Source organism: Oppia nitens, unplaced genomic scaffold (genome assembly GCF_028296485.1).
Source record: "Oppia nitens isolate AA-2021 unplaced genomic scaffold, nextdenovo-longstitch-racon4-pilon3 scaffold17_pilon_pilon_pilon, whole genome shotgun sequence".
NCBI lineage: Eukaryota > Metazoa > Arthropoda > Arachnida > Sarcoptiformes > Oppiidae > Oppia > Oppia nitens.
The window spans coordinates 307838-334721 of record NW_026533196.1 but is presented as its reverse complement, the minus strand read 5'-3'; the positions used below and the strand labels follow the sequence as shown (position 1 = coordinate 334721).

The 26884-nt window shown below is 28.9% G+C and overlaps 5 protein-coding genes across 9 annotated transcripts; 1 reads left to right on the top strand and 4 right to left on the bottom strand.

Annotated features, from left to right (window-relative positions):
- Positions 1–3310: 3310 nt before the first annotated feature.
- LOC128965448 (mitochondrial import inner membrane translocase subunit TIM14-like) lies at positions 3311–4182 on the bottom strand. Its single transcript, XM_054312149.1, has 5 exons — positions 4017–4182; positions 3899–3947; positions 3724–3791; positions 3496–3649; positions 3311–3438 (listed from the first exon to the last, which is right to left on the bottom strand). Exons 1-5 carry the CDS (start codon positions 4017–4019, stop codon positions 3365–3367), a joined length of 348 nt encoding a protein of 115 aa, XP_054168124.1. The 5' UTR covers positions 4020–4182; the 3' UTR covers positions 3311–3364.
- Positions 4183–5172: 990 nt separating this feature from the next.
- Positions 5173–13262, bottom strand: LOC128965445 (sodium bicarbonate cotransporter 3-like). 5 transcript variants are annotated; one of them, XM_054312144.1, is made up of 22 exons: positions 13204–13262; positions 11831–11934; positions 10554–10730; positions 10369–10495; positions 10136–10296; positions 9815–10015; positions 9596–9700; positions 9186–9331; positions 8931–9118; positions 8793–8850; positions 8546–8623; positions 8297–8466; positions 8058–8232; positions 7809–7942; positions 7566–7743; positions 7091–7498; positions 6851–7015; positions 6425–6745; positions 6180–6356; positions 5753–6114; positions 5480–5666; positions 5173–5217 (listed from the first exon to the last, which is right to left on the bottom strand). In XM_054312144.1, the coding sequence occupies exons 2-22, from the start codon at positions 11925–11927 to the stop codon at positions 5206–5208; spliced, it is 3627 nt and encodes a 1208-aa protein (XP_054168119.1). In that variant the 5' UTR covers positions 11928–11934; positions 13204–13262; the 3' UTR covers positions 5173–5205. The 5 variants fall into 5 exon arrangements, with proteins under 5 accessions (XP_054168119.1, XP_054168115.1, XP_054168116.1 ...); XM_054312140.1 differs by lacking the exon at positions 13204–13262 and adding an exon at positions 12498–12844; XM_054312141.1 differs by lacking the exon at positions 13204–13262 and adding an exon at positions 12189–12491.
- Positions 13263–14340: 1078 nt separating this feature from the next.
- On the bottom strand, positions 14341–17318 carry LOC128965359 (putative uncharacterized protein DDB_G0282133). The gene is made up of 3 exons (XM_054312033.1): positions 15185–17318; positions 15037–15126; positions 14341–14966 (listed from the first exon to the last, which is right to left on the bottom strand). Exons 1-3 carry the CDS (start codon positions 17266–17268, stop codon positions 14372–14374), a joined length of 2769 nt encoding a protein of 922 aa, XP_054168008.1. The 5' UTR covers positions 17269–17318; the 3' UTR covers positions 14341–14371.
- Positions 17319–19140: 1822 nt separating this feature from the next.
- LOC128965480 (chitin synthase chs-2-like) lies at positions 19141–24959 on the top strand. The gene is made up of 9 exons (XM_054312186.1): positions 19141–19213; positions 19815–20235; positions 20309–21662; positions 21756–22018; positions 22075–22298; positions 22370–22471; positions 22544–22668; positions 22738–24261; positions 24328–24959. Exons 2-9 carry the CDS (start codon positions 19999–20001, stop codon positions 24957–24959), a joined length of 4461 nt encoding a protein of 1486 aa, XP_054168161.1. The 5' UTR covers positions 19141–19213; positions 19815–19998.
- Positions 24960–25028: 69 nt separating this feature from the next.
- On the bottom strand, positions 25029–26634 carry LOC128965626 (zinc finger CCCH domain-containing protein 15-like). The gene is made up of 4 exons (XM_054312360.1): positions 26383–26634; positions 26222–26317; positions 25800–26163; positions 25029–25728 (listed from the first exon to the last, which is right to left on the bottom strand). Exons 1-4 carry the CDS (start codon positions 26455–26457, stop codon positions 25061–25063), a joined length of 1203 nt encoding a protein of 400 aa, XP_054168335.1. The 5' UTR covers positions 26458–26634; the 3' UTR covers positions 25029–25060.
- Positions 26635–26884: the final 250 nt, after the last annotated feature.

Here is a 26884-nt window from a genome sequence, read left to right as displayed (position 1 = left end):
TAACAATTGATTAATTTAGATATTCACAGACAATACCAGTATAGGGGTATCTAAAAATAATAATAACTTAAGTTTTTTTATCATTTATTTGAATAGTTGATAATTGTAACAATATATAATGATAAATTAGTCAAATTAAAATACAGTAATCACTAAATATAAAAAACAAATACTGGATTATAAATAAAACAAAACAAAATATAAGCAAACGTATTATTTAATTATTAATGTGTTTTATAATATTTAAACGCAATTAACGTTGAATCATAAAATAAAAATACATTATATATATAACAATGTCGTGAAATTGTGTTATTTAATAAAAATATCGTTTATCATGTACTGTATGCTATAAAATATGTACAGTACTGTATAAATATTTATTTATAAAAGTTAAAACTTATCACATTATTAATTTATAATACCTGTAGTTATTAAATGTTAATATAATGTTAGTAATATAATTTTTATAAAAATAATTATAAAAATAATGATTAGAAATATTGTTTGATGTAAATAATAAAATTGATAATCAGTAATAAAACTATTAATATTTGAATTATTTTTTGATAACTTAAAATATAATAAATAAACTAAAATACAGTGTTGTACAATGTCTTTCATAAGTAGCGTTATAATTGAAAAGCTATGAGTTAATCATCAAATAATTTTAATATTGTTCTAATGCTTTATTATTTGATAATTTAATATAAATATATTTTAATTATAATATAATTATTTTTAAGTCAATTGTTATTATATTTAAAATCATTAATTAATAAAAATAAAATTATGAAAAGTAATTTATAATTATTATAAATATTTATATTTTGTCTTATGTACAGTATATACACTGTATATACAGTAGTTTTTAAGATTATTAACAAAAATAAATAATGCAATTACTTGAATATGAAAATTTTGATATAGTTTTTAAAATCATATTATGTTAAATGTTTGTTTAGTTATTTATTATGTAATAATAAGTCAAAATTTAATTTTGACTCACTTATATAAACAACATATATTGAATAATATCTATAATTTATTGTCTTTATTAGTAAATTTGTAATTTAATATTAAAAAGTAAAAGTGAAATTTATTTTAAAAAGTTATAAAATTTAGTCTTTTTAAGAAAGAATTTGTGAAAAACTCTGTATTTGATTGTAAATATATTATATAAACTTTTGTTTGATATTGTGTTTTAAATTGAATAATAGTCACGAAAGTAATGCATCAATGATTTGTTTGATGAATATATAAAGCAATTTATTCACGAAATACTTTTACGGCTAAAACAATATTGAATTTTCCTTTTGTTTATTTTACTGTATATCCCGACCAAACAATTGTGTATTATTTTATTAAAAAAATAATATTTGACAGACAGATAATAGTCCGATAATTAATAATTTTACATATTTATACAGTATATAAAATTTGAATTATAATACAGTATAATATAATCCATACTTAACTATTGTGAACTAAACCAAATACTACAGTATTTAATAAACATTATTATCATTAAAGATGATATCATAATATCAAAACAAATTATACTAATTACTAAAATAATAAATAGTAATCATTACACAGATTTTTAAGATTTTTGTAATTAGGTTTTTCACGAAATCAATGATAACAACTTAAAACAAGGTTTTAACTATAAATCAAATTTGAAAATAGTGTTAGAAATTCCTGAAATATATAAAAATTGTTAAATGAAATTAAAGTACAGTTTGTTATAAAATTTAAAACTCATTTCGTGCTGACATTCATTTAACTTCTTCCTGAGATTTCAAAGTTTTATATTAAGTATAAAATATTTTTTAAAATTTATTTCATTTATTATATATTTAAAATACAGTATATACGTATTTATATTATACAATATAATGAATATTATTTCTATTAAACTAACAATAAATATCAATATATTGTATGATATTAAATGAAATAATATTTAAGATTGTCTAAAATATAAATTTAATAATTTTACAAATTATAAATTGTTATTATACTCTACGGTTTAATAATTATCATCTGAACAATAATTTATAATTTCGTTTTAAATAATCATATTATTTATATAAATGTTATATAGATTTTATTCAGACTAAACTACTATAATGTATTGTATATTATATAAATATATACAATATTTCAATAATAATCTCTATTATTATAAAAACAAAATCTTTAAATAGACTTTTAATTTAAATGCTTAATACGTGCTCTTTATTGAAATCTGTTTGATAATAAATTATCCTTGAAATTGAATTATTTAAATGATTTTCAAATAACTTATTTTTATAAAATAAATTGCTTATGAATTTTTCCAGTATCTAATGTAAATGATTTATCAAATAAAACATCAAATATTTGTCATTTATATTTTGAAAATAATTACAGTAAGTTTTTAAATTAAACTATTGTATTTGTAAAATTTCAATTAACATGAATGACATTTAAAAAAAATTTATCATAATTTACATCAAATGTTATAAATGCAATTCATATAATTTTGAGTCGTATAGTTTGAATGCAAATCCAGTATAAAATATATGATTATTAAAATTTAATTTTTTAATTATTATATCAATATTTAATACAGTATTAATAAATAGCTGAAATCTACCGGTAATGATGTTAATGACTAATTAAATACCGTAAATGTCAAATACAACGTTAATGGGGAAAAAAATAATAATTTAACTTTACTATTTGTACTTTACTAATTAATTTAAGCTTAATTTTATAATTAATATTATATCAATTGTCAATTTAGTACATCTCTGTATTTTTATTTAATTAGGTTTAGCTTTCGTTAGCAAACATTAGCTTAGAATAGGTAACACTTTTCACACTATTATACGGCAAATATATTTAAGTCAATAACCATACATCAGGTAATTAATACATCTAATAAATTTTTTAATTATAAAACTAAGTTTTAATTAACTAACTAAGTAAACAAAATTTAATTTTATAATTTTTTGTTGTTTTTCAGTTATGATAGTATTTTAATAAACATTTACCGTTACATACCGTAACTCTGTAGTAAATAATGTTCAAATAATACCTACCGGTAAAATATATTTGAATTTATTTTTCATTATACTTAATCAATGGATATTTAAATTAATAACATTTTAAACAATCAGTATTTCTAATATAAACACATTTTCTTTGAATAATTATTAAAAGCAAACTAAACAGTATTACTGTAGTTATAAAAATTTATTTTATTTAATAAAAGCGCCTAAATTAATATATATATGATATATATATATATATATATTATAATTTATATACAATGATATCTAAATAATAATTTATAAACTCAATGATAATAATGTCCTCATTTTACGGATCGGTTGGATTCAAGCAGATCTTTTGCTTCGTTAATCTTGGCGGCTAAATATGGTGATCCACCTGAAGATAATCAATAATAGTATAGATCTGACAAATAAGACAATTAAGTGGTAATACCTTTGTCGGGATGATTCAAAAGCATAATCCGTTTGTGAGCCTCTTTTATCTTTGTCTTAGTAGCCGACGGACTGATTCCCAGCACAAGACCGGCCTCTCGTCGACTCATTTTGGATTCAAAGCCTCCCTTATAGTACTTACTATTTGTAAACGACTGAACACATCAATCAATATATATATCAAAAACAATTAATAAATCATTTTGTAATCAAAAGTGTCTTCACTGACTCCAGAAGTAGGCAAAGATTTGTTCAACATTTCAGTCAAACCTCGTGATCGCCGTAATATCGCTCTTCCTTTTAGTTAATAATTTATTACAACAAATAGCAATTAAATTAATCATTAAAATAATAATTAAAATAAATGTAATAATGATCTTTGGATCAAATAATGTGATTATTACCTCCAAAGCCTATGGCGGCCAAAGCCAGACCAGCCGTAATGTATGTCGACTGAAGATAAACAATATCATTGTTTACATACAGTTTATGTAAATATCATGTATTAATATATATATATACCATTTAATTGGTGATAATCTTAATTATCTCCTCAATGGTTATGGAAAATGTGTTTCAAAACAAACATTGATAAGAAAAGTGATGTAATTATTAATACACTGTTTGTTAGTACAGTATTACAAAACAATTACTATTAATATATTTCAATACAATGTTTGTAATCAATGTTTATCCCAATAGTTGGCGTCAATAGTGTTGAGATCAACATAACAAACGTAATCACAATATGTCTAATGTTTGTAACATTGAATACAAAGTTTGAAATTTTTTAAACTATCAAATAATGTAAAAAAAGTTTAATAAAATACAATTTTATTGGATTTTTTTTTTTGGAAATAATAAATACAATACAATAGAAATAAATAAACTTGATAACTTTTTAATTTTTATCTTGGATTATATATATTTAATTGAATGAAAAATACCTATGGATTAGATTATATTTTTGGAAAAAAAACATTATTTTAATTCATTTATTGAGCGATACATTTAATGATTTCCAATAATTACTATTTTAAATACAAATTTTGTAATCAAAAACTTATGTCAAGACTTGATTACAAATAATCATCGATTATATCATTGATATTTGTGATGACCATCACAACAGTCACATCATAATATCACTTGATTTGATGACATATCATCATTGTCTCTACAATTATCAACATTTGAAATATAAGCATTTAATTATGTGAATAAATAAATTGAAATTTTAAAATATCATTGATATTTATATCAAACAACTAATGGTTTGATTTGGCAATTGATGTGACAATGATTTGAATTTAATTTAGACAATGATTTAATGATTTATTATGACAATAAAATAAATGATATACTAATTATTATCATTTTAGTTAATTAATTAATTTAACTAAAATGAAATCTAAAATAAATGAATTCAATGAATGAGTGGTCAGACCAGTGAAGAGTTGGACACTTGTCTGCCATTTGATGTCAAAAGTAGTGATGATTTTTGTTGATTGCGATGAATGTCTTAATGTCTTTCAAATCTATATCTAAGATGAGTTGAGATAACCATTAAAGCGTTGAATTACTTGATTTAAAATTGATTTTTTTTAATGATTTTTTTAGATTTTTAAAAACTATTATTAATTTTTTTAAGAAAAGATTCATTTTTTATAAATTATTTTCTAATTATTTGTTTCGAAAGATTGTTTCATATTTACTGAAATATCTAAAAATGAATGAAAAAATTGATTATTAAATAATTAATTGAATTAATAAAAAATATTTGATTTATCATTTATAATGCTTTCATAAAATGAATTGTAATTTATTAAAAACTATTTATCAATAATAAAATTTTTATACTAATAATTGATGTATTTTTTAAATATTTTGCTTAACTAATTGATTATATTATTGTTTTATTATTTGGTAATTTAAAATACGATAATATAATCATTGGTTTACTGTATGTCATATTGAATTCATACAGAGGTTTCATTTCTATCATCTTTCGGTGAATTATGATTTGAGGCCACAATCGACGGTACGGGTGTCGGAGCGTCCACTCTAATGGTTATTCCGCAGTCCTCTTCGTCGTCCTCTTCTCTCATTGTGGACAGTCTTTTCTGTTCCTCTTCTGTTTTCGCATCCTTTTTGTTTCCTCTTTTCTTATTTCTTATATGTAATCAAATTAAACAAATTCTCGTATTTTAATTGCATTGAAATTATGTGAATATAATTAAATTAAAGTCAATACATACCCGCTGTTACTTTTAGTACTTTTGCTTAGTTTTTGCAAACTTTGGTCGACAATTGACTTCCAGGCACCGCTTTTAGCCAACTGTTCAGTAATATTGATAGTACACGGCTTATCCTCTTCATCGTTAAAGTTTTCCATAGGAATCTTCAATATATTTCCATTAGCCAAAGGTATGGCTACATTACCAGAGCTGGCATTAGGTATGAGTGCTCCGCTTCTCATCTCTTTTTCGGCCTCTTTTTCTCTTTTTTCTTCTTCTCTCTTTTGTTTTGTGTGTTCTGGCATTATATCATCCAAAAGTTTTAACTCATTTCTTGTAAAAAACAGATCCAATAGTTTGCGAATGAATATTATAACGACCAGCTGTTGACATAATATTATGTTATTAATTAAAATTATAAAAATAAAAAATATTGTTAAAAACAAACCATAAGAGGGAATCCAATGGCTGTCTTCTTGTATGACTTGACGCACCACAAGATTACAAAGCATATCAATTGTATAACCGTAAAGACATGAACTTTGAATGTCGGGACGTGTCTCAAGAATGTATAGTCTGGTTGATACTTCTGTGGCATAAACATTATGAGAATCCGGTCGAAAAACTGTCAATTAATAAATCATAAATTAATTATTGTTATCAAAACTTTAAAAATCTTTTTATTAAAATTACTTGTGAACCCTTTAGAGATGACGTTCCCATATAGAAGAAGACACCAAAGAGGACAGGCATCGGAATCTTTTGTAAAACTTTGGTGAAAAACACTGACATACCAATCAAAGTGAAGATACAAATATGAGTGACACGATTCTCGCGAACGCCCAAAAACTGTGGTTTTTCTCCCGGAGCCGAGCACTCGGACTCCATTTTTAAAGAGTTGACATGGGTCATTGACAATACAGTTGCCGCTACAAACCAGGGCAAACCCATTATTGAACAAATTGCTATTAATATACACAATACAAACAGATCCAAATGATAACCGCCTCCTTTCTATATAAAAGATCAAAAGTTTACATTTAATATACATTTGATTTTATTATAAATACAAAATTATTAAATATATTGTTTATATTAAATCAATTAAATTTCTTATACTTTAAGCTTATATTCCTTTCTATTGATTATAACAGCTGTGATCTGTTGATCCATAAATATAAGGATTGTCGCCAAAAGCGCTGGTAATGGTGTTAATACAAGTATATACCAGGGATTCTTGTGGTGAATCCACGGTACTATCCAACCTCTGTCATCACGAGTGGGCTATTTTGACAATCATTTCAGTGAATTAGTCATATATTATATGTTTTTGTAAATGATATAAAAATTAAGACATACATTGAATTTGTCCGGAACAAACAGTTTTGGTGTATTTACTCCAATCATAAAATCAATGGATGTCATCGCACCGATAGCTATGGGAACTGAAAAATCACTAACAATTTGGCGCAATTTAGTCGGGAAGAATGTGGACGTCTTAAACTCCTTAAGCATAAATGAGATGACATAAGTGCCCGCAAACAATATGGCCGACAGCAGGAAGACATCGGGAACATAGTTAGGTACCGAACAGCCAATGCCTATCGGCTCTCCTCCACTAGACTTACACTTCTTGATCTCAGTCTCATTGTGTGACACTTCTTGAATCAAATACTCGGTTTGATTGTTAAACGAACAAAAACACGAATAGTTTAATATTTGATTAGGATTTGGATTTATAGGATATTCGTTGCGTATTTGGATGAGCTTTTAATTTATATGAATAAAGATTATAATAATCACTAATTTTATCATTATTTTATATTTATCTTACGTTGTCTATGGCTTTATAGATGAATATAACGCTTATAAGTGTTGCAAAGTTTTCTTCAGTGAAACGGGTTATGTAACAGACGAGAGCACTGGCGTCGACGGCTACCATCACCAGAAGGATTACAGCCATCGATAGACCGATCCATAAGCGGATGTTTAGGTAATGGAAATCATGTGTTCTATACATTTAAGTTAATTATAAATTAAATTTATACAACAATTAATTGAATGATGAGTTAATTGCCTGCAAAAATCGTAAAGAATTGTCTCAAATATAAGCACCGGACCAGTGCTTCCCAATATAGTAAGCGGTTGTCCACTGAAAAAGCCGTATAAAAGACCGCAAATCAGTCCACTCATCAAACTTTCCATTGTTGCCTTATTTGAGTTAAACAATTTGTTTTTAAGCATTTGAATCATTGGGTTTTTAAAAGCTATTTTGTTGAGTGTCTGAGACAATGTATTTTGTTTTTTAGTTCAATCAATCGCTTACAATATTATTTCCAGTCGCATCTCCTAACAGACCACCAAATGTTATAATAGGCGTCAAACACGCGAAGTATAAGAAAAATATTGATGCGATTGATTGTAGAACTAAGGCATCTCTAAAATCGGACCAATACCACGGAAGTTTGCGACGGACATCGTTAATCAAACCACCAAATAATCTATATATATATATATATATAACAATCAATGTTAATATAAATTATGAAAATATAATTACCATACCTTCCGGTTCGCTTAAGACCCATAGCCTCCCGTTCGCGTTCCTCTTCGTCTTCTTCATCGAGTTTGTGCTCCTGTTGTCCGTCGTGTTTCTTACGTGATTCTTGTGATGGCAATTGTTGTGGCGGCTCTATCCTAATGTTTGGGTCCCAAGCACCGGGAGGTAATATTGTCTATATTTTTTTGTAAAAGATTTAATGTATTAATTGTAATCATCTTATGTATATACTGTATATTAATGAGACAACTGACCACTGCGTCTAAAAACTCGTCGACTCCGGCTAACAAGTCTTCTCTATTTTTTGCTTTGTAAGCCACGTCATGGAAAACCTATAGATAATTATAATTTAGGAAAAACATTGCTTTAAATAAATAAAATAACTTAAAGTAAGCAAAAATAATTAGAATTGATTTTATTTATAAAATTAAAATCTTATTTATAGTAAAATACAAATTGTAAACGCAATCTATTAAATAAAATTAATATAAAAATAATTACTTCATCAGACATTAGAGTAGCCATAGCTCGACCCACTTCATGATATCGACCCGGAATGCTATCATTAAAGTTTAATTAATGTTTTCTAAGTTTTGTAAATTTTTTTTATTACTTATAAAGACAATAAACAACATATACCTGTGCGGTCCAAGAAGTATAAACAGAAACCTTGTTGGCACCGGTACTTCAGTTAAATCGCCCAAATGACAGGCTTGACTGAGCCGAACAAACCCCGATATCGTGTGTTCGAGAAAATCAATTTCTCCGACAAGAATATTGTCCGCTTCAGAACCGGGAGGTATTTTACGCATAAATGCCTGATTGAGCTATCAATCAAATGCAATCATCAATTATTGTCAATTAAATTAAAATGTTTAATAAATTAATTTATACTTTGTGTTGCAAATCAGTACTGGAACTGGCATTTGTATCAGCTAACAACTGTCCCGTTGAAGCTGAGTTGCCGGCCTGATTGCCGGCGTGAAGGTGTAGGGATGTGACACTTGGACTGGTGGGTATACCATCATGATTGTTGCCCGCTATATAACAATATATAATCATTATTATCTAAATTAAACTAAATATTTCAATTTCAACTCATTTTCCTACAAGTTAATAATCAACTACAGGTAATCAATTGTTATTTTATTACAGCCATTGGCAATGTTTGTCAAATTAGTTAAATATTATAACATTGCTATTATTTTAATGAGTGGATAAAAATTTTATATAATTAGTTTGTAATCGTTGGGACACTAATTCATTCAAACAGCCATAGAGTAACTGATTTGTATTTTCAAGACCTGGTTTATCCAAATTAAGTCCTAAAGTACTTTGAAATGAGAACTTCCTGAATGGGTTCCACTCAGATGGTGGTGAAGAACTTTCACCCACTTTGTCCAATAAATCTATTATTTCCAACATTTTGTTATTTTTGTTATTATTACCTCTCAAATATTGTTTATTATATTAACCCATAAAATGTTTTTCCCAAAAATAAATTGTAATAATATGTGACTTACTGTGAGAGCCGAACATACTTTTGCTGGAATTACGGCCGATGTCTGCGAGGGATCTGATTAACGGAAGTCTGTTCTTACTATCACTTTTGTCGTGTCTTTTCTCGTGTTGGTGTCGATGACGACGAAGTAATGCTTCCTTTACTTTATTTTTAATATCAATCGACAGTTGACCACAATTTACCATATTTTCTAAAACTAAGTCTATTTTTATAAAAAAAATCATGAATTCAATATTAATACTTTATATAATAGTAGTATAGTATTAATATAAGTACTTTTAGCAAATTATAAAATTAATTAATTAATTAAATGAATTCATGCCTGCTATTTGATCTAAACTGCTTCCCTCTAAATCAAGCATAACTGTGCCATTTAATATACAGCTCCTGAGTTCAAATAGTGAATGCAATGATATAGTGGCCACATGTGGTTTAGACCATCTATCGCCACCTTCTTCTACATCTTCTTCAAATTTAATCCATCTTTTAATTAATTTAATTAAAAATTATAATTTAGTAAATAATAATAATAATAATAATAATTCAATTTAAAACCTGGCCGTCTCTCTCCATTCCACATCTTCGCCATTAATGCATAGTTCCTCTAATTCACTGAATAGTGGATGTGATTCATGAGTGCCATCCATGTCGTCTTCACCCAATATAAACTGAACCCTATCCGCTAATATAAGACAATCAAAATCAATTTAATCCAACAAAATAAGACTTTTTATTAATACCCGGTCTTATATGCTTCAAGTTGTCATCATTAGGGGTACCATCATTTGGTTCATCCCTTTCATCTTTCTTTTTATTGCCATTTTTGTGATGTTTGTGTCGCCGATGGTGTCCTCTTCGGCGATATGTAGTTGGCATTTGAAAACCATACGTACAATAGACTGTAAGTGCTCTGTGACCTACAGGTTCATAGTTTGTCGGTTAAGAGTTTTATGTTACTATTATATTCAATATCTTCTATTCTAAGCTAATATATTATTATATTGTATTAATATATCTCACTCTCTAAATATATGAAACTATTAATATATGTAAACATTTGATATTTTTGGATCAAATATAAGCTCATAATTGTTTGCTAAATATAAATATAACGTCTTATTTAATGAAAATTTATTTATTATTTAATATATTTATTCAGAAAAAATTAAATGTAAATAACTAAATCATACTTTTAATAATAAAATTTATTTATTCATTTTTCTTAAATATTAGTTTTGTTTTACATATTGTTTGTATATATACTGTATATATTTATATTGTTGTTTAACTTAATATAAATTAAAATTTATCAATAAATCACTTAAAATTTTAAGAGTTAGATGTAAATGAAATACAGTTGTAATGAATTACAGGAAAAATGATTCTTATATTTAATGTTTTATAAGCTTTGTTAAACATTTCTAACAGTAAAACCTCTAATATTTCAACAATTATTATAAACTAAGATAAATGGCTCAAAATGCAAAAAAAATAAATCTAAAAAATATGTTTCCTTTAATTTAAATAAATAAGTTGTTATTTTTGTTATGTTAAGTCATAAAATAAATTAAAACTCTTATGTTTTGCTATATTATGAAATAAGTCTAATTTTTAAAATGTTTTGTCATCACTATATTAGGACTCGTTTATGTTTGTGACTTAATGTGTTAAATATTATAAAATATTTTAATAGTTTAATATACTGAATAAAATATATTTACAAAAAATATGATTTACAATTATATTGATTTGTAATGCAAGTGATGTTAAAGTATATGTTGTAATACATGTAAGTGCTTGTGATATATGTTGTATGACTTTAGATATAGAAAGCTTGAAATTAATGTAATATAAAAAATCAATAATCGATCAATTCTTGCCATTTATTCTGGACTAATAAATCTTAATTAAAATATTTCAAATAATTCATTCAGATCTATAAATTAATACTAATTATTTTACTGTAAATCAAGTATTTTAATTTTCAATATTATAAATCAATATAAAAGTATCAAACCTTCGAAATCTTTGTCAGTATAGCTGGGATGTGATGTAAGAGCACCGGGATCTTTGGCCACCTCATCACTATCGGGTCCGCGTTGTTTAGATTCCATCAATGAACTATATGTTAGACATTAGTGAGTTAAACAGTCAATAAATAGATGAAATAAATGAATTGAAATCATTGATAATATTGTAAATATGGTATTAAATAGTGATGTGTTGTGACAGCACATCATATGAAAGGAAAGGACGCAACGCTACCCAAAGCTAATGTAAACTCATATATCAATCCTTTTGATTTGATGGCCCAAAGCATTGGAAAAACAGGTGTGAATGTCACTAACATTGCTTATATACATATGTGAGCTCACATTTAACATAACATAGATTTATATGTGATATAAATCCAGTCAATTCCCAATCATATGCCAAACCAGTGTTCAAGTCATATAACCGGAGCTCCATTTCATGTGTTTCTCAATAACGAGTGTTTTTTAAATGTAATGTTTGGCCATATTCTCAATAAATAGTCATATTCTGGCAGAGAATGTATGAAATAATTTTGGGATTCATATCATAGGATAAACGTCTAGCGCTTAGCTTAGGGTTGGCATCAAATGCGTCCTCTCATTGATTACTATTTGAAAACCGCTTTTATTTCAATACAAAACTTATCATACATTTCAATGAGTTTTATAAGTCGTTCACTAAATATTAACAGTTATTGACATTTTCACTAAATGTACAGTACTTCTAATGGGAGACATGGCTTGTAATGGTTTGGATCAAATCCACTTAACAATCAAAAGAATATCAATGACAATAACAACTAAATGCTGTAAAATTGTCATAAAATTAATTGTCATTAACGGTAATCATTAATATTTGGTTCACTCAATGATCGGCGCAAAACACTTACACATACTGTACATACAGTGCTATAGATTTGAGTGAATCAATGATTCAGTGAAACAGTGTTAGCAATGATGTGATGCTTCGTCTAAAGCATTCAATTGACGCAAACATTGCACTCAATGAATGGCATCTCAGCATCAAAACTAAGTCAACCTCTCATTGTCTGCTATGGCTGTCCTGCGCTCAACCCATCCCTTATATCTCAGCATCTCTGGCGCATACATTGCCTCTACTACTGCACCGGCATATTATATACCAAGTTATATACAATACATATAACTGTATTTTCAATTCAATTATTCAATCATTTATCAACTACTTTGACCTTTTCATGCATTCACACAAATTAGTTGTCATTTATATGGTTTAAATCAATTGGACTCATTTTTTAGACCCAAATTAATTATCATTTATTTAATTATTAATATTTCAATAAATTATAAACAAATCAAAATAAATATAAATACATACAATTTAGTTAATGTCTTTAATTGCAATCCATATTTTGTTCATTTAAAATTAAATACATTATTACATTAACTTAATATATAAATCGACAATAGTGTTACTAAAATTTTTGGCCACAAATATAACCACTTTTATTATAAATAAAATTAATTTATTATTGAAATCTTTTTTTAAATAAATAATTATTTTGGTCAATAAAATAAAAATCTAATTTCAATTATAATTGATAGATATTTTAAATAATCAAAAATTGTTTCTTTTTTGTTAATAATTTGTTGGTTAATAATTGTATTAAATAATGACCAAAATTTGAAGTAACACTATCTCGATTGGCACATAAGTAAAAAATACTATAAAATCAATTATGATTTCGCTTATATAGCAAACAAATTCAATGATATAAAAATTATATTATAAATTAATAAAATCTATTTTAAATCACAGACAATAAAGTTTTGTTGTGTTACAGAATAAGAATTACTTGATTAATAAGTAATACAATTGTTTGAATAGTTTAGATTTTGGGTCATAAAATACAGCTTAAAGTAAATGTCAAAATTGTGAAATTGTATTTTATATATACTTTATATTGTATATCAAGAAATATCAATCCATTTAATTTATAATTTATAAAATATATTTAAAATGTTGTCAAAACAACACATTTATGTTATAAGTGAGATATGCATAAGAAATATATGTAAAAATTGAGAGCACATAATTAAAAATAATAATACAGTAATACTAAGTTATACACCAAACCGACATTATTTTATGTTTGAAAAAACTTGTAGACTAGATGTACTTTAGCTTAATAACGATTATCATCATTAATGATTCATTAATTATGCAAATATTAGATATAAAAGTACGCTTTAAAAAAGGTTTGTATATAAAATTGAAGCAAAAAATAGATTAATCATTAGAAAATTTGTTGAATTGTATAAAATATACATATAAATGAAAATACTAATATATAAACTCATATAAAAAAATATTCTTAAAAAATTAGAAAACATGGCTTATTATATTATTAGACATGCATTACTGTAATTAAAATTATTGTAAATAGTAATACTATGTAATGTAATTTTTAAATACAATTAAATCAATGTATATATATATTTGTGTGTAAAGGATAGCATATATTATTATTATTATTTAATCGTATTTATAGACGATTATACTGTCCGACCTCTTTTCGGGAACTATTGATTGCACATTCATTTTGTTTCAACAGAACCAATGCTTCCTCCAATTGTTTTTGTAATTCACATATTTTCTGTTCATATTTTTGTTTAAGTTTTATGAGTTCTTTATTAAGACATGAATTCTTTGATTCATAATCTTGTAATTTGTTTCTTAAAATAATAATTTCAGTCAAATCTTCAGCTTTGGATGCATTTGTATCATCTGTTGTCGGATAAATTGATTCATTAAGTAAATCACTGCATTGAAAGTTTGAATCAAATGCTGAGTCAAATTCATTTGAATTTAACTCTTCATCGTCTTTGGCTTCAATGGTTGGCGAATCAGAAGAGTTGTACGAATCCTTTTGCGAGTCAAATCCATTTTCAGTGCAATGATCTGATTGTAGTGATTGTGATATCAATTGGGCGATTTCACTGTTGGCATTGTCCCTTTCGCGACCAATGAGAAACCTAACGAGACCACTGGTTGACCGCAAAACTGACGCCGCATAAGACTGAGTGACGCCAACCAAAGAATTTCCATCCACTTCTATAATCTGATCGTTAACTTTGATGCTAACAAAACAAATATTTATATACAATTACGGTAATATAAAAATTTATTTTTAATTTAATGTTTAACTACCGTTTGTCCAGATCTGCGGCACCAGTTTCGGTGATTGTTTTGACAAAAATTCCTAACTTTTCAATGCCTGCATCCGCGCCAACTCCCATACTGTCGTATTAAACAAAAGTTGTCTCAAAAAAAGTCTAATTTAATAATTAAAACAAACCCAATAATACTAAGTCCAAGACCGTCGGGTCCTTTCATAAGTTCTACCGGAAAGACATCCATTCTTTCGATACGTTTTTCTAATTCATATTCAGCTGATGCTACCACAGGATCCACGTCTTCATTACGTCGGTCATAGTCTTCAACGGAATGTGTAGAATAGACTCTCATAGGACCGGAACTAAAGCGGACTTTTGCCTTCTTTCGCGGCGGAACCGGACATAACAGCATTGAAACACAGTCTTCATTCTCATCGTCGCTATTTTCGGGCAGACCGGGTGTTTCAAAGTAAAAGTGGCCGTCAGATAATAAATGGTATTCTACTTCACCCAAAGTAATACTGGTTTCACTAATATTAGTCATTAAACTGCTGTGACTGTCGGCGGTCACTGATATATCGGCACTACTAATACTTTCAATAGATTGGTCTCCATTTATATTAGTTTTACAATCCATGGGCCTTCCATTTGTTACTTCAATGTGTCCAACATTTGGATGTCTATTGTTTTTTATATCACTTGAATTGTCACATTCGATATCTTCTACTTTATTTGATTTCAGTTGAGACTCATCCGTCTCAGAGCTTAATACGGACTCCATTTCTCTTTGGAGCTGTTCATCGGTAAACAAGTCTTGCCATGACTTTCTGCTCAATAGTTTTTGTGCCTCTTCATCGGTCATCATTTCGACGTCATTAAAACATTCATCAAAATTCAAAATGTCGGGAATGCCTGATGTGTCACAACTATTTAGATCTGGAAGACTGTGACAACTGAGTTGCATGTGATCCACTTTACTCTGATTGTCCGATATCTCCAAAATAATTTTGTCAATCAATTCCTCTCTCGACTCTTTTGTAAATAAATTATTGCTTAGCTTTTCAAATGAATCAGTGGTTTTGGCATTGCATGCATTGTTCGGGTAAGTCCTACGTTTCGGTACGTTATCGTGTTGTTTGACATATTCCGGTACAGATTGTTGTGATGTTATTGAACGTCTCAGTGGAACGGGAGGCGCATCTTTGCATACTTCTATTTGATCGACACTTCGCGATAAATTGGATGATCTTTTCATACCATTGTCTGTCACTCGACCATTGCTTGTATTATTATCTTTCAACTCTTTTTTGTATTGATTATCAATTAATGATTGATTATCAATCAACTCATGAGAATTTATAGTGTTAACAGAAGAAACTCGGTTACGATTATTATAGATTTCATTGACAGACTTACAACTATTAACTTTGTTATTTGTCACACCATTTGATTCAATTGTCTTATCAGTATTATAAGACTGGCATAAACTTTTGGCACTAACTAAACCATCATTTGTATTAATTGTCGGTTCTTTGTCTTTAGTCTTGATCTCAAGTTTTTCGAAAATTGCTTTCGCGTTATTAAATCTCAAGACTCGGCTTTCTGTACGACGAATGGCTGGACCGACGACCCCTTTATGAGCCGTAGAGGTTGTGTCCATTTTTGTAACATTATTATTATTATTATTATTATTATTGGACTCAATCTTTTTGGACACGACTGATGTTTTTGAAGTATTTATTGCATTGTTTTGATGAACGGATTCACCGTTGCTTTTGTGAAATTGATTTCCATTATTGAGTTTTTCATTATTTCCATTAGTTATTAATTGAGTTTTATTTTGAAGACATTTTTGATTTGAGTTTAGATTTAAATTATTAGATTTGACTATTGATTCAGTGATTAGTAATGAGTTGTTTGACTTAAGATCCACTGTCTGAATGTGATTATTATTATTACCATTATTGTTGCCATTTGTTGATACATTGCTTTTTGTAGTCGCAGGTGATAATGATTGAAAAAGATTTGCAATTTGACTCACTTTTGAACCCAATTTGCGACCACTCTTCAGATCATTTGCAACACTATTGGCCACCGATGAAGTCATAGTCTCTTTACGTGTATCGGCACTGGACTTGTCCTCGAAATTCATTTTTAAAGAGTCGATTACTGGTCGCCGATCAGGTGGTGGTGGCCTCACATCCTGCCAACCCGTGCGGGTACGACTGGCCGCCAATATCTCTGCCCTTACGTTAGACATTGTCATCAATTGTCAGCAAATATTGTGCAAAAAAATTGTATTATTTGTTGAGTTATTATGTCATATAAGTTATATAATAATTTTACATTAAATGTAAGCTAATTAATAAAATATTAATATATGTATAATATTACTGTAAAATATGATATCTTTGATAATTATAATAATAAATATATTAAATAAATTAAATACATTAAATACATGCAATTAATGCTTAAATAAATACACAATTAATTTTAAAGCACTTTAATAGCACCACAACTACAGTATATTGTATTGAAATCACTGCTTAAACACTCACTCACTCATTGTTATTATAATTATTAATTTTATTGTATTATTATTATTATTATTATTATTATTATTATTATTATTATTATTATTATTATATACTATATTAATATAAATATAATTTAATATAATTTTTCCTCAAACATAACGGATTGTATTTGATATGATATATGCATTGATTGAAGTGATGCTCAATATATGATGACATCAATTATGATATATTGATGCGAGTGATGACAATTGGGATGTAATTGTTGTGACAGTTAGTGTTTGTCATACAATGTTGTCAATCGATGGCATCAATTGATGACAACAATTATAATTTCTTGGGTATCACTTGTTGTGGACATCCGTTTTGGTGACCGAAAGGGTCAATGAATTATGTGTTGAAAAGCATTAGAAACACAATGAGTGAAGAGATTGTGTTTTGCATTCAATTCAATCAATACATTGCAAGTCATATATCGTGGGCTCACAAGTGCTCACAACCTCTCAATCACTGCTAATCCAAGCTATGGTCGCATCTATTCATTGGATAACAACAATGTAGTGCACAGTTGTCTCCAATGGTGTCGACACCTAAGCCTTGACTGACAACACAACTGTACAGCCAATGCTTCGATAGACCGGTTCGATGGCAATGGTATGCAATAGAGTACAGTATAATACTGTATATAATATACATTGCATTCAATTACCGTTTTCACTCACATTTTGCTTCTCGTATATAGTATTTAAAGTTCAGGTGTACTCTAATAATATTTTCTCAAATTAATTAAAAAATATAATAAAATGTATAATTCGACTAATTTTACGGTAATTTAAGTTTAATAAAATAATTATCTAAACTTTATAAAAACTTTAATAAATTTATTTCTATCATTAATTATTTCTAATTAATAAAAATTATTTGTTTACTATCTTTATTTAATTTTAATATTTTATAAATAAAACATTAAATTATATTTGATATAATATTATTTAATTAACATAATTTTTAATTTACACAAATTAGACACTTTAATTTTATAGTAATACAATTTGAGTCAAAACGGTACAATAATTACAATGCATGCAATGCCATAGCTTTAAGAAATAAAAAAAATCTAAAAAAAGTTGCAAAAAAGTTACCCAGAATTAGGTCATTACGTGGTATAATGAGATACATTCATATCTTATACAGGCTTACAATACCTTACCATCTATTTAATGGTCACAACCAGTGGAGAAACATTTTTCTCAAATTAATTGCTTTATATTTGATTTTCGCCACAATTAGCTGTGATTTTTAGTTAAAATCATTTACACTAAGAGTTTGTTTAGTTTTTTTTTATAAAAGTAATTATTAGTTTTGAAGAGTTGTTTTCTAGAGTCAGTGAGCTCTTCCTAATGTCTTTATGTAAAACATTGAGAGCCAACACAACTACCTGTGAATCTATAGTGTAGTTCCAGAAATGGCATTCATATGAGTTTTTGACACATTTTTTAAATATAATAAAACTCATTATGTATTGACTTGATTTGGTATTTGTTATATATTTTGAGCTAATAATGCATTTGAAGACAATATGACAGCCATGAGAGACAACTTCGATGACATCGAACTTTATGACGACGACAACGACGAGAAGACACCGCTTACTAATGATATATATAACAGGTTTGTCACTAATTTGCTATAAAAATCATATCAAATAATATTATTTTATTTAAAAATTTATATAAATCATAGTTAATATATTTAAAAAAAAATTCTAACTCTTTTATTAACTTTATTCAAATAACAGTTATATATTATGTTAGCTTACAATAGAATAAATTATATAATATAGTAATGCTTTTATATAAGTTAATGCTTAAAGTAATGATCAAATGATTAAAATATTACAATAATCAATAATGTGGGGCAAAATGTTACCGGTTGTGGAAAATTGTGTTTTTTATCAGTTATTATTGTTTTAAATATGACAGATATAGTATATTATAAGTTATAATTTATAACTAACTTTTTATATTTAAAATTAGTACAATAGAAAAACAATATAAAACAATTATTATAATATAAATATAATTTCACGGATAAACATTTAAATGTTGAAAAAACAATATAACATCTTAATTATTATCGTATAATTGCTAAGTAAATCCAAGTTAGGCAGTCATACCATATAATGCATTATTTTAATTATATAATAACATATTAAATGGAAATTATAGTTCATTCGTAAAACTAAATTGAAATTTACAAAAACTATTGATAGAAGTATTAGCGAACAAACTAAAGGATGGGATGTGTTTGTGGTGACTCCCAGTGATGATGAAGACGAGACATTAAGCTCGAAATGGATCGAAATAATACTGAAATTTTTAAAAGTCATTACATATATCATCACTTTTTTCATTGTCTTGTCGTGTGCTGTGCTCTCCAAAGGCATTGTCCTGTTTATGACATCTATTATAAGAGCCAACAGAACCGTTTCGGTGTGTAATCACGCCATACCCGGTCTCGATAGGGATAAGAAATATTTGGCAGTCTTTCAATACGATGATCCCGAACGTGTTGTATGGATTTGGAGCTTATTCTTCATACTCATTGTGCCAGAAATTATGACATTATTTAGGAGTTCCAGAATATGTACTTTCAAATCATATAGAATTCCAGATAAAAGCACTTTTATTACAGTAATTATTTATTTATTTAATATTCATATAAATTGTTATAAAGTTTATTAATAGTTAAATGAAATGAAATTAGGTATTTATTATGGAGTCATTGCATACAATTGGTTTGGTTATGTTAGTGTTTGTAATATTGCCATCAATGGATGTGGTCAAGGGTGCAATGCTGACCAACTGTCTCTGCTTTACACCGGCATTACTATCGATGCTTTCGAGACATTCCGGAGAAACAAAGAGAGCATTCAAAACAATACTCGACTTTCTATGTGTTTCAATACAATTGACAGCATTTATCATTTGGCCGATTGTGGCCAAACAAGAGCGCAATCCGATGGCATCTTTAATACCATTTGTGTGTTTTCTGGTATCACTCGGTTGGTGGGAAAACTATGTCGACAGGAATGCATCGCTAAGTTTTATTAGAAATATCGCACAAATTAAGCAAAAATTACATAAAACCAGATATTTTACGTTTATATTTATATCGATTTGGAAAATCATTTTGATATTTATTTTTATGATGCTTTCAATATATATGACGGACGGAACTGTTAGACCTATATTTAGTAAATTTAATGAAGCATTTGGTTCGCATAAAATTATGATTCAAAGAGATAGGTCTGACTTGATATCACTGGCAAATACGGATCAATATGTTGGCATTGAAGCCGAATCAATAGATATCAACTCTCGTCCATCGATACCGATTTGGTTTATTTTGGCACAAATAATGACGAGTTGGGTGTGTTATGTGGTGGCAAAGTTTGCCTGCAAGATATGTATACAAGGATTTAGTTTTGCTTTTCCCATAAGTCTAACAGTTCCGGTCGCTATATCAGCACTTATTGCCTTTTGTGGCATACATTTCGACAATAAATGCAAAATATCCGACTTTTTTATACCCAAGTATTTGTTTTGGTATTGTAATGAAGAACCTTTTATAAGGGATGAACCATTCTTTAATGTCCACGCAATTATGTGGCTGTTATGGTTACTGTCCCAGACCTGGATAGCTATTCATATATGGGCGCCAAAGTGCGAAAGATTGGCCACAACTGAGAAATTATTTGTAAATCCTATGTATTGCGGAGCAATTATTGACCAATCAATTGCTTTTAATAGAAGACGTGATGACGAAGAAGAAATTAAGAGCGAAGATATTAACTTAGATGCCGAGGGAACGACACTTCAGGACCCATCACAACATTATGAAACTATTTCCGAGAATATGGACGACAAGAAAAAGTCATCGACATATAGTAGTGACCAAATTGTACGCATCTATGCGTGCGCTACGATGTGGCACGAGACCGCTCAAGAGATGATTCAAATGCTTAAATCAGTTATGAGAATGGATGAAGACCAGAGTGCCAGAAGAAATGCACAAAAATATCTTCGTATTGTTGATCCCGACTATTATGAATTTGAAGGTTACTTTTTAATCAATTGATACTGTTTTTGTAATTTCAATATTAATAATATTATACTGTATATACTGTATATAATTTTATTTGAACCGATAGTTCACATATTCTTTGACGATGCGTTTGAATTATGCGATGAAAACGATGAGGATATGGTTGTCAACCGGTTTGTTAAGCAATTAGTTGAAGTGATAGATACGGCGGCCAGTAATGTGCATCAATGCAACATTAAGCTTAAGCTACCGACCAAAATCCCGACGCCATACGGGGGACGACTTGAATGGAAAATGCCCGGACAGAACAAATTGATTGCTCACCTCAAAGACAAAGCCAAAATCAGACACAGAAAGAGATGGAGTCAAGTAAGACATCTATTTTTTTTGTCTATTTATTTAAATTCATTATTTGGTACTTTAAGGTGATGTACATGTATTATCTTCTGGGACACCGACTCATGGAATTACCAATAGATGTGAATAGAAAGGCAATAATGGCTGAGAATACATATCTTTTGACTTTAGATGGAGACATCAATTTCAGGCCACACGCCGTCCAACTATTGGTTGATTTAATGAAAAAGAACCGAAATCTTGGCGCCGCTTGCGGTCGTATTCATCCCGTGGGTACGGGATTTATGACGTGGTCAGTCACTCATATTTTTATTATTATGTTAACAATGTTGGTAACAATTAACCAAATGATCTGAAAAATAGGTATCAAAAATTTGAATATGCAATCGGACATTGGCTTCAAAAGGCAACCGAACATATGATTGGTTGTGTATTGTGTAGTCCCGGTTGCTTCTCATTGTTCAGGTATTACCACATTTATAATTAAAAAATATAAAATTAAATATTTTTTAATAGTAATATATTGTTTTAATTTAGAGCTAAAGCTTTAATGGATGATAATGTTATGCGAAGATATACTGCACGTTCAGATGAGGCCTTACATTATGTACAGTACGATCAGGGAGAGGATCGTTGGCTCTGTACTCTTCTTCTTCAAAGAGGTTTGTTATAAATATAATTTAATTACCGATAATTTAAAATAAATTAAAAATATTTTGATTATTCAAAAGGATATCGCGTTGAATATTCAGCCGCTTCTGATGCTTATACTCAATGTCCCGAAGGTTTTGGAGAATTTTATACTCAACGGCGTCGTTGGGCTCCATCAACAATGGCTAATATAATGGACTTATTAGGAGATTATAAGAAAACTGTTAAAGTTAATGACAATATATCGCTGCCATATATTATATATCAGGGAATGTTAATGATCGGTACAATACTAGGTCCGGGAACTATATTTCTTATGCTTGTCGGTGCTCTGGTCGCTGCCTTTCGTATATCAAATTGGGACTCATTTTATTATAATATTATGCCAATCATCGCATTTATATTGATTTGTTTTGTGGCCAAAAATGAGGTCCAAATATTTGTGGCCCAAATACTCAGTGCTGCTTATTGTCTATTAATGATGGCTGTCTTTGTGGGTCAAGCTATTCAAATGACTGAAGACGGTATTGGTTCTCCTTCTGCCATATTTTTTATGTCACTAACGGGTAGTTTCATTGTTGCCGGTCTTCTGCATCCACAAGAAATAGGATGTTTAGCGCCACTATTGTTATATTTTTTGAGTATTCCGTGTATGTATTTGTTGCTTATAATCTATTCATTAATCAACTTAAATGTCGTCACTTGGGGTACTCGTGAGGTTCAAACTAAGAAAACAAAGAAAGAATTACAAGAAGAGAAAAAGGCGACCGAAGAACTTAAAAAAAAGAATTTACTCGGATTTCTCAATGTTGGCGATAATCGTAAAGAAGAGGGAAGTATTACATTTAATTTGGCAAATCTTTTCAAATGCATGTTTTGCACGTATCCAAAACCTAATGAAGAAGCCGTACATTTGGTCAAAATACAGGATCAATTGGATTCAATTACAAATAAATTAAGTACTTTGGAAAAAGCAATTGATCCAAATGCTCAGTCAAAGAGAACATCTATTGGAAGAACTGCCAGATTTTCAGACAATCTTTCGACTGTAACTGAAAATGAAGAGGAAGAAGAAGAGGAGGAGGAGTTTGGTTCTGAAACTTCTGAAACTAATTTGGATGAAAAAGAATCTGAAGGAAAGCATGATAGGGATGACCTATTGAATCCTTATTGGATTGAAGACAAAGACTTGAAAAATGGAGAAGTGGCTTATTTGCATCCATCAGAGATTCAGTTCTGGAAAGACCTGATTGGAAAATATTTGTATCCAATCGACCAAAACAAAGAACATCAGGAAAGAGTTGCCAATGATCTCAAAGAACTCCGAAACCGAGTAGTGTTTGCATTCTTTATGTTAAACGCTCTCTTCGTTTTAGTTGTCTTTTTACTTCAGCTTAATAAAGAGATACTTCATGTCGATTGGCCTCTTGGTGTCAGAGAAAATATTACCATTAATCCGGATACTAATGAATATATAGTGGATAAGGAATACTTGGAATTGGAACCAATAGGTTTGGTATTTGTCGTATTCTTCGGAAGCATTCTTGTCATACAATTTGTTGGAATGCTTTTCCATCGCTTCGGAACTCTTTCACATATATTAGGTTTGATTAAAGCATTCAATTACCGGTATATTAAAACAAAAACTTAATATTTAACTCAATTGATAGCTTCGGTTGAATTGACACTCTGTTCGCCTAAAGTTGAAGACGTTAGTGAAGATGATTTCATTGATAAGAATGCCGTCCAAATTGCTCGACAATTACAAAGACTTCGAGGACTCGATGATTCAGATGATAAGAGTGATGAATACGGAAATCGGGTCGAAAAGAGGAAAACAATATTTAATTTAGAAAAACGTCTTCAACAACACCGACGAATTGGAACATTAGACGTGGCTTTTAGAAAACGTTTCCTCAATTTGTCGAATAACATGCCCTCTGGAACACCTATTTTGGGAGGAATTCGAAACAAAGAGCAGATTATGGCTCTTGAAAGAAGAAGAAATACATTAATAGCCGGTGAGGGACACACTCGACTCGGTATGCAAACACTCGGTGCCAAAAACGAGTTCGTCCGTAATAACCCCAACAGATCTACTTTGGACTCGAAACGGCCGCGCAATGGCATTGATATAAATGGTAGTCTACAGGGACATCCAAATAGGGCTTATATTCAAGACTCAGATGAAGACGAAACAATGAATGATAGGCCCATTAACTTAAATATTTATAGTCCCGGTTCCCGACTGAGTGCCAACAGTTCGGTTGGCAAACGTCAGAGTTTGAGTCATAATTTATAAATTTTTTTTGTTTTCAACAAATTTAATCAGTTTTTGTTTTGTTTTTTTACAAATTTTATGAACAAATTTCTTAAAAATAATTAATTAAAATATTATTTCATTTATTTTTCTAACGACAATGAATTTATTTCTTCGTCCAATTCATCTAAATCTTCGCAATCAAAAAGTGATTCATCAATTGGTTCGTTAACTATACAGGTGTTGGATTCGGCTTCACCTCCTTCTGCCATTGATTTAGTCGGTTCTGTGTTTGTATGAAATTCTCTTGTCGTACATTGAGTTCCCGTTCCATCCGCTGCTTTGACATCAACTAAAAGATTTTCAATATTAATTTCTCTGTAAACCAGATTATCTTCTTCATCACTGTCATCATTTGTGTGGACATAAGCGTCTTCTCCTTCCTCCATGTCTTCATCTAAAGCTAAATCTGGATTAAAAGTAAACATTTCTCGACCGCTGAGTCCAACATTTTTGCCGGCTTTATATTCGGCGCGTTTCCGTTCGCTCTCTTTTTTATCACTTTCAGACCTCTCATCGATTTTCTTTCGTTTCCACTCCAGAAACGACTCTAAAGTTATTTTTGTTAAATTGTATCCAAGCTTTGCTCTCTCTATTTCAACCAATTCTTCAATAGTGATGTCATCTTTCTTTTCCTGTTTCTTCTTATCCTTATTTAGCACAAATCCTGGCGGAAGACAATGTCTGTAATGACATTTATCGCCACCATTAGGACAATCCCAAAACCAGCCGTATTTATTTGTTTCCAGAGCTATTGGAATACAATCGATAATAGATCTAATAATAGATCTAATAATAAGATAATATAAATAATAATCAGACCGTCAATGAAATGTTTGCAAATGATGTCAGTCGACGGTAACTTCTTTTCCCTTTCTCCGTGTTTTTTCTCGACAACTTCTTTAAGTTTTTCTTCGTCCCAATTCTCCATATTGTCTTCATTCCTTACATCGACGTAAAAACTCTTCTTCTCGCTCTTGCGTTCGACAGACACGTCGTGACTAAACTTACATTTGTCTCCTTTACCGCATTGACCGGACTTGAAGAATGCGCACAAAACAGACTTAGGATCGACTCCTTTCTCAACTTTCTGAGTCGTCACCGGACGGAACAATTGGTTCATTTCATCCGTCAGTTTCTTCTTTTCTTCCTTTTTAACCACCGCTTGATTTGGTTGTATATCAGTCTATTAGATAATAAGACAATTGATTCATATGGTGATTGTGACCATAAAAAATATATACCTTTTTCTGTCCCATTTGTTTGACCTGATTGTTCACTTGTTGAATAAATTTCTGTTGTTTAGTTCCCTTCTTATTCTTTATACCAAATGTTTTGTCCTAAAAAAATGAAGAATCAATTAGTGGTTAAAAAAATGTGATCCAATTAAGTGATAATCAAATACTTCGACAATTTTCTCCTTCTTCTTTTGTTCCGTTTTCTTCGACGGCTGATTAGTTGATACCTTCTTCGGTGGCATTGTTGGTATTGATGGTTACAATCCGTTTCAAATCAAGTGATAGTATATATGAAAACAAAGTCTTTGATTACTTCTTCAAAGTAATTATAAAAACAAATCAATTATTTGTCTTCACTTTAACAACACATCCAAAACATTTCAATTTATAACACAAATGACGTCAAAATCATTTGATACACATTTGAACCCCATTTGTATTATTTGACAGTAAATATGTATACAATGTGTGCAATCATTGACCCCCTGTTGTCAATACATTTGTATACTTTATATGTTATAGAATACAATGTGTTGGTTCACTGTATATATAGTGTGTAATAATATTAACAATACTTTTTATACTGTATTATATAGCCATCACTTATATCACTGTTATTATTGGCAATACATTAAAGTTTTGTAACACTAGAGTGAGTTATATTATACT

Coding starts and splice junctions, on each gene's coding strand:
- LOC128965445 (XM_054312144.1), bottom strand. CDS start 11,927: ATGGAATCTAAACAACGCGGACCCGATAGTGATGAGGTGGCCAAAGAT. Junction 10,731..11,830: donor TACTGACAAAGATTTCGAAG/GTTTGATACTTT, acceptor ATGAACCTGTAG/GTCACAGAGCACTTACAGTC. Junction 10,016..10,135: donor CAGTTTAGATCAAATAGCAG/GCATGAATTCAT, acceptor TTATAAAAATAG/ACTTAGTTTTAGAAAATATG.
- LOC128965480 (XM_054312186.1), top strand. CDS start 19,999: ATGACATCTATTATAAGAGCCAACAGAACCGTTTCGGTGTGTAATCAC. Junction 22,019..22,074: donor ACAGAAAGAGATGGAGTCAA/GTAAGACATCTA, acceptor TGGTACTTTAAG/GTGATGTACATGTATTATCT. Junction 22,472..22,543: donor GGTTGCTTCTCATTGTTCAG/GTATTACCACAT, acceptor GTTTTAATTTAG/AGCTAAAGCTTTAATGGATG.
- LOC128965359 (XM_054312033.1), bottom strand. CDS start 17,268: ATGACAATGTCTAACGTAAGGGCAGAGATATTGGCGGCCAGTCGTACC. Junction 15,127..15,184: donor CTTGGACTTAGTATTATTGG/GTTTGTTTTAAT, acceptor TTAATACGACAG/TATGGGAGTTGGCGCGGATG. Junction 14,967..15,036: donor GCCGCAGATCTGGACAAACG/GTAGTTAAACAT, acceptor TTGTTTTGTTAG/CATCAAAGTTAACGATCAGA.
- LOC128965448 (XM_054312149.1), bottom strand. Junction 3,792..3,898: donor GGCCGCCATAGGCTTTGGAG/GTAATAATCACA, acceptor ATTAACTAAAAG/GAAGAGCGATATTACGGCGA. Junction 3,439..3,495: donor TTTGAATCATCCCGACAAAG/GTATTACCACTT, acceptor GATTATCTTCAG/GTGGATCACCATATTTAGCC.
- LOC128965626 (XM_054312360.1), bottom strand. CDS start 26,457: ATGCCACCGAAGAAGGTATCAACTAATCAGCCGTCGAAGAAAACGGAA. Junction 26,318..26,382: donor AGAAGGAGAAAATTGTCGAA/GTATTTGATTAT, acceptor TCATTTTTTTAG/GACAAAACATTTGGTATAAA. Junction 25,729..25,799: donor TTGCAAACATTTCATTGACG/GTCTGATTATTA, acceptor GTATTCCAATAG/CTCTGGAAACAAATAAATAC.